Source organism: Mesoplodon bidens (assembly GCF_964165515.1).
Source record: "Mesoplodon bidens genome assembly, chromosome: 4".
NCBI lineage: Eukaryota > Metazoa > Chordata > Mammalia > Artiodactyla > Ziphiidae > Mesoplodon > Mesoplodon bidens.
In genome coordinates, this window is record NC_138160.1 from 162,776,348 (window position 1) to 162,790,605 (window position 14,258).

Genomic DNA, 14,258 nt, shown 5'->3' on the forward strand with positions numbered 1-14,258 from the left:
CTGGGGAGCTGCCAGCCCAGGATGCTGACGTAGACTATAATGACTGTTGTTTCTCTCTGCGTAATAAAAGGTGTCATTAGTGACCTGGTTAAGGAAGCTTTTCAAATCCTTTTTGGCCTTGACAACATCCTTTGCAATGTAGCACACCCTTTCTTCCAAATCAGAGCCACCCTGTGAAAGACACAGCTCGTTCCCAGAGGGACTCAAGGCTGCAGCCTGGGTCTGGTTTAAACAGAATTCATTTCAGCACAGAAATCAGAAGGGGTACCTTTGAAGAAACTCCATTTCAGAACTTTCTGTTGCCCATGTGAGCCCTAAAACATAATGCCTTTCTTCCGCTCTTTTCTGACACACCCCACTAAGTAATATTTTGACAGATCAAAAGAGGGATGGCCATCGGATACCCTGTGCCTCAGTGGATAGAAAGGCAAGTGCTCAGGCTCAGGGCTCCATGGAGCCCCTGATGCTTCCCATCCAGGAAGGTGCGGGGTGTGGCGTGTCTCCCTGGCTGGTCAGGCACCGGAGCCCCTTGATATGCAGGGCCAGGCATGGCAGTTTTCTTTGGGGAGCACCGTCTACACTTCAGAAGCCCTGACACCTGCAGTCCTGGCGCTCCCCGCCTCCTTGGGAGGATGCAGGTGAGGGGACGCGAGCCCTGCCCACTGTAGATCCTCTTTGCCACCTGCAAAGAGATGCAGCAGAGGAGGGAGAGCTTTTAGATGTCTTCTGATCCTTCTGCTTCCATTTTTCTGAAGAACAGTAGTCGATCTCTAGACCCAGAAAGGACTTCAGAAGTCATGCAGTCCAAACTTCACCAAGATGGCAACAGAAAAACTCAGGGCGGGCGTGTACTGTGACTTGCCTGAGGTCTTGTAGACAATCCGTGGCAGAGCCAGACCCATTATTAATAATAACAACAACAGGACTTCCCTGGTGGTCCAGTGGTTAAGGCTCCATGCTTCCACCACAGGGGGCAAGGGTTCGATCCCTGTTCTGGGAAGTTCTGTGTTCCGCATGGTGCAACCAAAAAATAATGATAATAATAATAACAAAAACAATAACAAATAACACAACTAAACACTAACTCTGTGCCATGCCCCCTTCTAAATATTGATATTTTACATGCATTAATTTCCTTTGCCTTAGCAATAAAGCCATGCTATGAAGTAAGTATTGTTGTTTCCCCCATTTTACAGGTAGGGGAAACTGAGGCACGGGGACATAAGGATGACAGGATAGAACTAGGGTTCACATTGAGCCAGTGGGACTCCAGAGCCCACACTCTTGGCCACAACAGTCTCATTCCTGATCTGAGGTTCTTACAGGCTGGCTCTCTGGGGTTGTCATTTTCTCAGAAATGTAAAGACTTTCCCAGTTTGGAACAAAGCCAGCACCACCTCTCTCTCAGAGAATGTTCCACTTGGGAATTTTAATGTAAGTTGTCAACTCTCTGGCATTTTCCATGGTCTCTGTTAGATCCACTAGTGTGACACTGGAGAGTTTGAAGTCTTTGTACCCTAGACAAGAATATTTGCTCGAATGTTCCACTTAAGAGGATGTTTTTAAATTGTGTGTGTGTGTGTGTGTGTGTGTGTGTGTGTGTGTGTGTGTGTCTGTGAGTGAAAGTGAGGCCAAGGGAAGTAAGAATCTTTGGTCACTGGGTTGCACTTTCTGGCAAAGTAAGTGTTCCAAATTAAGCCATAGGCATCGATTTGAGTCTTGCAGAAGGACCACCCCCAAGTATAGGGACTGTTGAACGTGGAGAGGGGAGCCTCTGCTTTAAGGCTCACTCACTGTCCAAATGAGGACTTGCCCCAGGCCCGGTCAGTCCTCTGATTCTACCACTGTAGCTAGACTCGCTCTGGCTTCCCAGCCTCAGCCTCTCCAGTGAACAGTGGCCAAACCAAAATCATCTTTGCCTACAGATATTTTCCATGTTTCACATTTAATCTCTCTCCAAGAGCCCCCAGCCAGACTGTCCATGTCTGAGCAGTGAGGATGTTTGCAGAGTTAGTCTGAGTTTGGTCTCAGCCCATGGCCCTTTGCTCAGGGAGGTGGATCTGGAAAGACACTGAAATCATCCCTGCTGGCTGGATCCCCAGGTATGGGATAAGGTCCTGAGAAGGCCATTGGGTTGAGTTTACCTTTTGGACCACAGTGTCCACATTTGAAAGACTAACCACAGTTTTGCGATCCTTACCTCACTTTGAAGAAACAGTCATAGCGTGAAAACTTATACAGTGTCTTTAAAATGTTTGAATTTACTTCTGTTAGCAATTTGGTGTGACGACCAGAGAAAGTGATTAAGATTCTTATGACTCTTTGAATCTTGAGTTAGTTTGCTAATATGTTTATCTTCATTTGGCTTTCTAAATAAGCTCCTTCCTTGCCATTTTCTTGGGGTTTTTTTACCACTTTGTGATAAATTCACATGGGTTCTCACCTCAAACAAAACTAAGACTCCAAAATATGTAGTAACTTATTCACTTTTTTTCTAATGAGATAAGTTTTATTTGCATGTTCTTTGGACATAAAAGCTGTTTGAAAAGGCCTTGGATGTCGCTGTTGATGGCTCTGTTGACACTTGGACAACATCAGTGCCCCAAATGAAGAAATTCTGTCACCTTTTCTCTTCCCACTTGGTTTTGATAGTGACTTACAGCCACTTGAGAAAGAAACGAAGGTGTGTCTACACGTGGTATCCAAGCCCCAGATAAAAGCCCCAAACCCTGGAATGTCATTCAGACATTGGACTCCCTGAAAAAGTAGTCCCAGTGTATGCTCTTTGCATTCCAGTGGCATATTTTCATGTGTGATTGATTCTGAGAGCAACTCTTGTCTCTGAAAGACTAAGGATGAGGGGATGACAGAGCAAGTGGAACAATCTAGAAATGGTTAGGTCAAGGGTAGGCTCTCTCCTCTTGGCTGAATGTTTAGCCAGCGGCAGCTGTGTCTCCCAGCTGAGGGCCGATGTTAGCTGGTGATGATTTTTCAGGTAGCTGATCAGGTAACGCTGCCTCCTTGGGAAGCTGGTTAAGAGACACAGAAGCCCAGGCGGCTGCTGACACTGACATGAATTGACCATTGTGTTCTGGTCCCACAGGCCCGCACTCGGAGCCTCCATCCTGCAATGCCAACTCCATCTCCTGCCCTTCAGCCTGCACTTGCAGTAATAACATCGTGGACTGTCGAGGGAAGGGCTTGATGGAGATCCCCGCCAACTTGCCAGAGGGCATCGTTGAAATGTAAGTGCCTGTCTGCCGCCCTCTGTCCCTGGCCAGTTGGCCTCTTGGTCTCAGCCAGTCCCCCACAGGCTGGCGGCATGCTGGGCTGTTAGAGCTGACTGTTGAAAGCACTCAGCAATCTCTTTGCTCTCTTTCCAGGCTTTCCCAGGTATGATAGCTCAGGGGTCAAGAGCATAGATTCTAGAGCACAGTCAGCAAATGACAGCCCATGGGCCAAGTATGTCCACCACCTATTTTTGTAAATAAAGTTTTATTGGAACACAGCCACACCCATTCATTTATGTATTGCCTATGGCTGTTCTTGTAGGGCATTATTGAGTAGTTGTGACAAAGGAACTTACAGCCCACCAAGCCTAATATATCTTCTGTCTGGCCCTTTGCAGGAAAGGTTGGCCAGTCCCTGCCCTAGAGTCACCCCGGGATTATATCCTGGCTCTACCATGTACTAGCTGTTTGTGATTATGGGCAAAATAATTGCTCTCTCTCGTCTCTAGTATTCTCATTTATAGTAATGTGATAATTATAGTATTACTGAACGGGTCATTGTGAAAACTAAATGAAATACCACATGTAAAGCACTTAATATAGCCCTTGACACAAGGGCAAGCCTTCTATAAAATGGTGGGGGGGGGAGGAAAGTATACGAATAATGAACTGATTTCACAGCTACTATTACTGAGCAAGAGGCTGAGCTCTTAATCATTTCAAATCAGATTATTGTCGTCTAGATCAGACCTTTAGGTAATGCGACAAGATTGTGTGTGTCTATGTGTGTGCACGGGTATCCAAAACTCCAGTAAAATTTGTTTGTCCGCGTAGCTTAATCTTGTCCACTCTTCTCTCATATGTTAGAAAATGACCAGTGTCTCATTCTGGATTGAGTAGAGGGCCAGTGAACATTGACCTGAAGATCACTCTTTACATGACAATCACTGTTTTCATTTCTACCTTCATCTTTAGATGGCTTTATTAAACACATGATTAGATGGACCCCCCCAACTAGAAACATCATTGGATAAAATCCCTCCAGATAAAAGATATTGTATACATTTCCCTCACCTCTCTGCTGCATCATCTCCTCTCCCTACTCTCCCTCCCCCTCCCCCTACTCTCCTTCCTCCTCCTCCCTTTTCCCCTCCCCCCTCCTCTTTCTCCTCTTAGGGCATGCCCTTCTGTTCCCAATGCATTCCAATAGATGACCCATTGACCCTTTCATTCATTCATGCATTCATTCAGCAAACATCTATTGTGAGCCCACTGTGGTCCAATCATTGTTCTGTGCTTAGGGAGCAGCAGTGAACAAAATAGACCAAATTTCTGCCTTTATGGTGCTTGCATTCTAGTTGAGGGAAGAGTGCAACAAACAATAAACAGAACAAAGTGAATTAGAAAGAATTATTATGTTAGAAGATGGTAGGTTCTGTGGAGAAAACTAAAGAAGTGAGTGAGAGAAAAAGCAAGTGGGTATGTGGAGGGGAGTATTGCAAATAGAGGGGACTGCATGCACAGAGGCCCTGAGGTAGGACTGTGCCTGGTATACCAGAAGGCCAGTGCGGCTGGAGTGGAGTAAACACAAGGAAGAGTGTCAGGGGATGAGGTCGGAGGGGTAATGAGGGGCCAGATCATTTGAATGACTTTGGTGTCACCCTGATTGAGATGAGAAGAAACATATAACTTACGGCAGGGGAGCCTTCGTTTCTTCTCTCTTCAGTTGCTTTGCCAGCTTTCCTCGGATTCCCTTTCAAACGTCCTTCCCCAGCCCCCATGGACACAACCCACGCCTCCACGCCCTTCCCGCAGGCAGCAGCGAGTCCGCCACGCCACGTGTGTTTGTTTGACCCTGATGTCCACACCTTCTGTACTTTCCTCCACCTGCACTCAGCCGTCCGTCTTCTCTTAGCAAACACCAGCAGTGAATTAATTCCCTTTGTGTTTTACTGTGACTCGCCTTCACTCCTGTGGTCCGTGGCTCCAGCCTTGGAGCGCGCTTCCTTCCCGGGACTTCACTTAGACCTCACGCCTGTCCCGCCCATCCCCACCCCCGCCCTCCGTCCCCCATTGCCCCCTACGCCTGTCCCTCCTCTCTGCCCTTTCTGTACCCTTCCCCCATCTCTTTTTCTCCCTCCCTTGACCCACCCGCCCCGCTTCTTTCTCTCTCTGCACCCACGGTCTTCCCACCTTCCTCCCCAGCCCCGGTCTCTTTCTCTACCCAGTTAACCCTGTGCTCCACATCACAAGAGCCATCCCCTCCATCCATGCCAGGGTAGGACTCTGGGCCTCCCAACAAGGGTGTCAAGACAGAATCCCCGCCAACACGCATCTCATTTCAGATTCCCATAGCACCTTGCTTTCTTTCTCTGCCCCGCCTTGTTCCTTTCCCCTTCCGTCTGCCAGTTTTTATCTTTTCTCTTTGGCAACCACAGACCTTCCGCTGACCAGGTCTCAAACCACAGCTGTCCCCGCCCCAGCCCTGATTCAGGAGCTCGGGCCTGCCCGCCCTCCTCTCCCACTCCACATCCCTATACCTCCAGCCTGGGCCTCACGGGCATACAGCTCAGGTGTCTGGGGGAGAGAAATTACAGACGTCCCCACTGGAGATGCGACCCATGGAGGCCAGACCATACCTGGGCCGTTGGGCTCATACCTGGACATTGAATTTTAAAAGGAACGTTGACAAGCTAGGCTAGTTATTTCTGAAAGGCTGTCTGATTATTACTGAGTTTTTCCTTAAATGAGGTCAAGTAAGAACAACAAGAACAGGGCTTCCCTGGTGGCGCAGTGGTTGAGAGTCCGCCTGCCGATGCAGGGGACACGGGTTCGTGCCCCGGTCCGGGAAGATCCCACATGCCATGGAGCGGCTGGGCCCGTGAGCCATGGCCACTGAGCCTGCACATCCGGAGCCTGTGCTCCACAGTGGGAGAGGCCACAACAGTGAGAGGCCCGTGTACTGCAAAAAAGCAAAAAAAAAGAATAACAAGAACAATGTGATATTTTTCCATTGAGCAAAAATATTCCATTTCAAGAAGTGTCCTTTATTTTAAATTTCTAGACTTCCTTACTCTGTTATCATTGTTGTTAAAAATACCCTTCATTTTATAAAATGATGGCCACTGAAGGATGAGTATGTGTGTGTGTAATATAAATATGTGTTTAATCATGTGTCATTATTATATAATTATAAATATAAGTCTATATATAAATGTTATGTATAACAGACACACAGAGATTGCCTTAATTGACAAAATAAGAGGTCTGTAACCACCTAGCCTATGAAATCCAGAAGTCTGGGAATGGCCAACCTAGCTAGAGCACTTCTAAAAATAAGCAGCCACAAACAACAAGCAGGGTCTTAAGAGTGTAGACTGTGAATTCAGGCAGACCCACATTTTAGCTCTGCCCTGCCTTTTAGCCATTGGCAAATAACATTTCTGAGTCTTGGTTTACTCAACTGAAAAGTTCAGAGGCTAGTGGTACCGTCTTAATGGTTTGTGTGAAAGTGAAATGAATATATGCTATCAGATGCTTACTATTGGGTCTGGCACATAGGATATCCTATGTTAGCAGCGACTGGTATTACTTTACTACACCTGCGGCTACCACCACCACTCTTAGATTAGGCATGGTGAGAAGGGTTGGAAACCACATCACAGGGGCTGAAGCTACCTGCGTAAGATCCCTCCATAAAGCTCCTTCAGTTCTTTTGAAGATTATGGTTGAGAGAACAGGTTCAAGAATTAGGCTAGACACTTGCATTGTGAATTGAGCCTGGCAGTAGCTCATCTTCATGCAAATGTATGCAGACATGGAAATAAGGCTTCCCCTGCTGACCGGGCACACACGACCCACCAGACAGATTGCCTAGAACTTCTCTTGCTGTGCTTGCCTCATTCTCCTCTGTGATAAAATAAAGCTGAGACATTAAAGCAGATGAGGCAAGATTCTCTGGTTAGATACTGGGAGAGGTGACATGTAAGAGAGACCTTTGCAGAGGAAACCTGTTTGTTCCCTAAGACAACGAAACCCGTGCCCGGGGATCTGTGTGTTAGCCTAAAAGTCTTTTGAGCAGTTAAAATACATCCCCAGCAGGTGGGGGAGGTTGAAAGATGAGAAAGAGGGAGCAGAGAGTAGAAACTGTAGCATGCACCCCAAGATGCACAGGAAGTGTCTGATTGATCATCCCAAAGACATCTGAACGTGACTTCTCTTTTTACCATCAAGAATTCCACCTCCTGTCCATAGCCACCTATATAACCCAGATTTCTCCTTCTCCTTAGGGTCACTTTGCACCACATCTGGTTCTCTGTCCCCTATATATGCAATCCTTAGCTGGTAGTGATGCTCTTGAACCTTGGGAGGGGTTCTGCACTCCCCAACATTCAGGGAAAGGAAGGTCTATCTCTCATGCAAAGCAATCTGGCAGACTCTTTTAGATTTTTTTTCAAAGCCAAAGCAGCTCAGAGAAGTGTGCACTGGTCTCCCTGAATAGCAGAGCCAATTCCTCTAAAAACAGCTTTCTTCCAGAGAACCCACAGTGAGACAGTTCACTGCAGATTTTCCTCAAAACTGAGCTCCCACCAACAGCACTGTTCTTGCTGCTCCCTGTCGTTTCTCTGAACCCGCTCCAGCCTCCAGCAGGAATAGATTCTGGGAAGAGCCAGAGGCCCACACTTTCTTCTGTTCTGTGGTCTTCGTTCCGCCCTCCTGGCCTCAGGGCTCGAGAGGGGCCATCTGTACCTAGAACCTCATCTTCATCTCTGTCCCATCTTCTTCCGTTTTTGCTCTACACCTCCACTTAGTGTCATCCCGAGTCTCATGCCCTTGGCTATAACAGGTAAATTTAGTTGCCAGAGAAAGGTTGTGGATGGACTTAAACGCCAAATCATAAATCAAAAGCATCTAGGGGAAAAGGTAGCCCCATTTTCCATCTAGCCTCACCTCAACCCCATTGTTTATCTGAGGTGGGGAGATAAACAATGGTTTATCTGCTAAACAAAGCAAATATGCCCCCATGATACTGGTCACCAGGGACATTTTTAAAAAGAGAGAGCAGTTTAAAAAAAAAAAAAGCAGCCAGCAGAGCAAAAGGGCTGGAGGGCTCTGGAAATCATCAGCATCTGGGATTCTTTTCCTTTTTTTTTAAATTGAAGTATAGTTATTTACTGTGTTGTGCCAGTCTCTGCTGTACAGCAAAGTGACTCAGTTTTACACATATATACATTCTTTTTTTATATTCTTTTCCATTATGGTTTATCCCAGGATATTGAATATAGTTCCCTGTGCTATACAGTAGGACCTTGTTGTTTATCCATTCTAAATGTAATAGTTTGCATTTACCGACCCCAAATCCCCAGTCCATCCCTCTCCCTCCCCCACCTCTCCCTTGGTAACCACAAGTCCGTTCTGTATGTCTGTGAGTCTGTTCCTGTTTGTAGATAGGTTCATTTGTGCCATATTTTAGATTCCACATGTAAGTGATATCATATGGTATTTGTCTTTCTCTTTCTGACTTATTTCACGTAGTGTGATAATCTCTAGTTGCAGCCACGTTGCTGCAAATGGCATTATTTTGTTCTTTTTTATGGCTGAGTAATATTCCATTGTATATACGTACCACATCTTCTTCTGAGGACACCAGGTTTCTGGGGGGCTGCCATGTGGAAGGAGGGGGGGGGGTGGGTTGGGGGCAGGTGGGATAAAGGTGAAGCTGATCAGGCAGCAGAATAATTAAGAACAGAGCCTTGTGGTAGATAGTCCTGGGTTTGGATCCCGGTTCTGCCTCTTTGGGTACCTTTCTTTACATCTCATGTTTCACTTAGTTCCCATCTTTGCAAAATGGGGCTCATCGTCCCTACTAGAGATTCTCCATGAAGATTAAATAATGTAACATAATTGTATAGAAAGTTAGCACAATGTTTGAAAGCTCCTAAGTGGAATCTAAAAGGAAAAAGCTTATGCACGTGTCACATCTGCGACATGATAAAATGCTTTAGTCTCAAGTTCTCATTTTTTTCTAAGTTGATGACAAAGATTTCTCTGTTGGAGGCATCTGAGTATATGCATATAATAAGAAGAGCAGGGCTTCCCTGGTGGCACAGTGGTTGAGAGTCCGCCTGCCGATGCAGGGGACATGGGTTCGTGCCCCGGTCTGGGAAGATCCCACGTGCCGTGGAGCGGCTGGGCCCGTGAGCCATGGCCGCTGAGCCTGCGTGTGCGGAGCCTGTGCTCCGCAACGGGAGAGGCCACAACAGTGAGAGGCCCGCGTACTGCAAAAAAAAAAAAAAAAAAGAGCAAATCTGGCTCTGTGTCTGCACCTCTGTTTTCTGTAGGCAGTGCCAGGTACTCTGCAAAGCTGGTGAGGAATGACTCATGTCACATATGCCCACATGCCTCATCTCTGTTGTTATTATATTAGTGATACTACTTGCTTTGTAGTATTGTTGAAGGAATAAAATGAGCCAGTGTGTGAAGAGCACAGTGTCTGATACATAAAAAGCCCTCAATAAATGATAGATGTCCACCATTATTGCAACCAATATTCTAATCCAGCTCCAGAAACTCTTTATCAGGTGACTTGCTGCCATGGCCCTGCACTAGCTATGCCCTTGCCAGTCCCTCTGGCATCACGTTGACTTATGTATTGCTAGAAATATATTGTGTTCAGTCGCTTGTTTGTGAATGACAGATCATTAAGGAAGCACTGAGGAATTAGGGCAAGTCAATATAGAACGCAAGTGGCTGAAATCTCCATCCGATGTTCGCATTGTTTCTACCAGTGCCAGAAGATGCTCAGGTGTTTGATTTGTATGTTTGTTTTTATGCTAGTTCTATTAAATCAGTTTGCAGCCTGAAGGATGTTTGCCAAAGAAAGACACATGTGCCAGTTAAGAGAGACCAAAGACAGCCGCTGGCTTCAGACACATCCCTAAATGTGACAGTTTTTGCTGATGCTAATGCTGCTTTTTGTCCTTCACACTGAATTTTTGTCACTGGGAGTATGGATCTTTGCATGCTTGTTCCAAGCTGTGTAAAACCCACCAGAGGCTGCTGCTGTGTAGAGCCTGTGTGTGTGCCCACACATGTGCGTGGGCACACACACCCCAGACCTCCTCCCTTGACCGAGGGGCAGTTTTCCTGAGGATGAGCAGGCAATGACTCAAGGAATGGAGGTGCCTCAGCAGCAAACGGTATTCAGCAAAGCTCAGTGACTGAGAGTGCAGGCTTTCCAATTGGATGAACTTGAGTTTGAGTCCCGGCTGTAGATCTTCCTGGCTTTGTGAATATGGACAAGTGACTTAACATCTCTGAGCCTCAGTGTTCTCATGTTTAAAGTGGGAGTAGTGATGACAAACAGGATCTGCCTCAGAGAGGTGTCAGTACTAAGTTAGATATATGGTGCAAAGCTCTTGGTCTGATGCCTGACTTACAAGTACAAGCTGATACGTACTAGCTCTTACTGTTATTATCCTCACCCTTGCCTTAACTTTACATTTGAAGTGCACTGACAAGCTCTAAGGCCCCCTGGGGCAAGGCTAACCCACATCATGTCCTGGCCTTGGCACCCTGTAAGGGGTTGCATGTCCAGTGGGTACCCACAGCAGCATAAGAGGCAGAGAGACTGCAGAAATAAAGACCATCCCCAGAGTGTGCAAGGGTAAAGAGTACAGGATACACAGCAACGTCCCTGCCAGGGTTAACAGGCTAAGATGGGAATTCTTTGTTCTTTGTTCTTTGTTCAAAGCCACACCTTTGCACTCTAGTTGCATATTTTATACATACATTGTTATATATATGTGTATATATATGTGTTTGTGTGTATATGTATACACACACATGCATCTATATTCCATCTTCCCTCAGTGCCTGCAGCCTTTTCACAACATACCTACTTCTGCAGAGACTGCATGATGTCTCAGAATGAGTACTGGGGTCTTCACCCCTTAAACTTTTCTGGGACTTTGGGAAAGCTATTTTAGTATATGGACTTCACTTTCTCTGTTTTCAAAAAATAGAGAAGGCAGTGCATCCAATGGACGGAAAGAGAAAGATGCCAGTTCTGCCACTTATTAGCTTTGTCACTTCGGATAGGCTCTTTGATCCATGTAGGTTTTATTTTCCTCGTCCACAGTGTAGGGCCGACACAGCTTGCCTCAGAAGTGTAAGGATTCACAAAGATAATAGACCTAAACCAACTCGATTCCATAAAGGACAACTCTTCTTGTTACGTTAGCAATAAAATCTGGTTCTGTGATGGACCGTCTTGGGCTGGTCTCCATCACCAGGTTATTAAACTCCTTGGGGATAGGTATCACATCCTACTCACTGATTCATCCTTCCCTTAGCTCTTGCAGCCATACTTAAAGTGGACGTTATTCATTATGAACTGCACGGTCAGCCAGCTGACCTGACTTGCCTGGGCTCTTGGCCCGCAGGTGGGAGCAGTGGATCCGCTTGCAGAAACTGAGGGGATTGCCATCGTTACAGACAGTGGCTCTCTCCAGAGGCATCCTCCAGCCGCAATCCCCCTGCCAAAATGGCAGGTGAATCCCAGGATTCCTGGAGAGCATTTGCCACCCGACTGGCAGCCCCAGAGGTTCACGGAGCTGCTGCCTTGGCTGAGAAATCCCTGAACTCTGCTCAGCTGGAAAATGAGACTGTCCTTGGAACTTCTCGGTCAAGGCAGCCCGCCCGGGTCTGCTGCCCCTGTGGGTGGCTATATCCAGGAGCCTGCAGCCTATGCGACCTTGTGGCATGCTTTTCTGGCTCACCGCGGGCCAACCAGGCCGCTGTCCAGCCAGCCTATGCCCGCGTGCTCGACAGAGCACACTCCCCGGCCCCTCCGGCCCCTCCGGCCCCTAAGAGGCTCTCTTAATAGACCGTGGCAGCCTCATTTGTAGACTCGATTCATCTGGCAGCCAAGAATGATCTGTCCTGATGCTCCCTCTGTCCTCTCACCCGCCCTTCCTCTTTCTCCCCCACCCCTTACCCCCTTCCTTCGGCCTGGAGAGTGATTTGTCTGTGTTATGGGTAGGCCTGACAAACCATTCCACATTAGCAGCTGAGGTGTTGTTTGAAATGGGAAAATTGCTGGCAAACTGCTCCATTAGTGGTTCCAGTAACAAATACTCTCTTTCCCCCAATGAAGATGAGATTGCAGAGGCACAAATTAATACCACTGTCTCCCCTCTTCTGCAGCAGGGATTACTCTTCAAGATGAATGGGTTCATCCCAGCCAGAAGTGTGCATCCTCTAGATGGAGCCTCCAAGGGAGCCAGTTCCTCCCATCTCTGCCTTCTGCTCCCCCCCAGCCCTCCCCTTCCACACACACACACACACACACACACACACCCCATACACACACACACTTTTCTGTGTCTTCCCAGCAGAGGGTTTGGGGATCATCCATGCCAAATGAGGAGGTGATGAAAAGATCCACACCTCGGAGGGATGGGAGATGTGGACCAGGCCACCATTCATCACCTCTAATAGAGGGCCCCGCCTTCCGCTCATGCCTGTTTCCCACCGCACCTGTTCTTGGTGACGGGAAGTCATTTGATAGATGAGAGAATGAAGAATGAAAAGCCTTGCTCACGCCCCATGCTCCTCGTCTTCCAAGGAAGCTCTGGGCTCTGGGCCTGCAGCATCTCTTGTTCTTCCCAGAGTAATAGGAGAAACAGAGCAATTCAGCAGAGTCCGTAAGGCCATAAAGCTACAGATTGTAGCAGCAACCCAGGGGAGTGACCCATTCAGGGCCACTGGGGCCCTCAGGATATCAGGGAGCCAGTTTGATGAATGTCAGGCTGGGAGCCTAGAGACTTGAAGGCTATTTCTTCATCATATTAGAACAGCCAATTGAAAAACCCAGAAACAAATACTGAATCGTTAGGTTGTACACCTGAAGCTAAAGTTATATGTCAACTATACCTCCATTAAAAAAAGAAAAGCCCAGAAATGCAGTCTCTGCCTGTATTGCACCCCAGCAGCAGGATGGTGGAGGTTTTAACTGAATGGTGACATGCTTCCAGAACAGATAGGCTTTGCTATCTGTCCATCTCTCTTTACTCTTCCTTCTCTTTATCCCTTTGACTTTTTCAGCATTCTGGTTACTTCCTACAGCATTTTCTGAAGATGACAACTGCCTCCCAAAGACAACTTATCATAAGCAAGGTCCAAATATCCTCAAGGAGAAGTCATCTTTTCTAGCTTTCTCCCAGGGGTATCAGACCCTGAGCTGGCCACTCCACACACCAGAACACGAGTCTCAGGCTTTCGGACGGTGTTTACCACGTCTCCCTCATCTAAGAATGTATGCCACGTGATGGGAGAGACCATCCTGTCCTCAAGGCCCCCGGCAACCATTTGTTGATGGGTGGATGGTTAATTGACTCTTTTCTGCTGTTTCTCAGACGCCTGGAACAGAACTCCATCAAATCCATCCCTGCTGGAGCCTTCACCCAGTACAAGAAACTGAAGCGAATGTGAGTCTCCCCTGGAGAGAAATGGGCCCAAATGTTTTCAGTTCGGGGGGGACTCTGTGTAGTGGGCAGCCTGCCCAGATGAGAGGCTGCATAACAATCCTCAGGAGAGTGCAGTGTCAGACCTGGAACGGCTCCCAAGATGGGGAGGTAAGACAAGAGTGCTGCATTCAGATGGGGCAGTGTATGGGTTTAGGCACCTCATATCTAAGGGCGACTCCAACTAGAGTGAAGTAAAATTATCTGGGTGGGAGGTGGGGCTGTGTCAGCCTAAAACAATCCCATCTCACCATTTGATTGTCCCCTGGTTTGGGGGATGTGGACCTCAAGTAGGAGCTTCAGTAGAGATGTGGCCATTTCCCTATATCATCCTACAGCACCATCACCAACATCCCTACCACCATGCACGCATTCATCTAACAAATTCTTAGCCAATGTCCACCAGGGACAAAGAACTGTGCTGGGACCTGTGGGTAGAGGGTGAACTAAAACGAAGTCTCGTCTGATGGAGCTTGCATATTCGAGTGGGAGGGCACAGAAA

The 14,258-nt window shown here is 47.3% G+C and overlaps 1 protein-coding gene across 1 annotated transcript in view; it reads left to right on the plus strand.

Moving 5' to 3' along the window:
- SLIT3 (slit guidance ligand 3) overlaps nt 1-14,258 on the plus strand; it is a 624,276-nt gene that overhangs the window by 484,279 nt on the left and 125,739 nt on the right. Inside the window, exons 9-10 of the mRNA XM_081232840.1 lie at nt 3,104-3,245; nt 13,649-13,720. Coding sequence (XP_081088966.1) covers nt 3,104-3,245; nt 13,649-13,720 — 214 coding nt within the window. The remainder of the gene's footprint in view (nt 1-3,103; nt 3,246-13,648; nt 13,721-14,258) is intronic.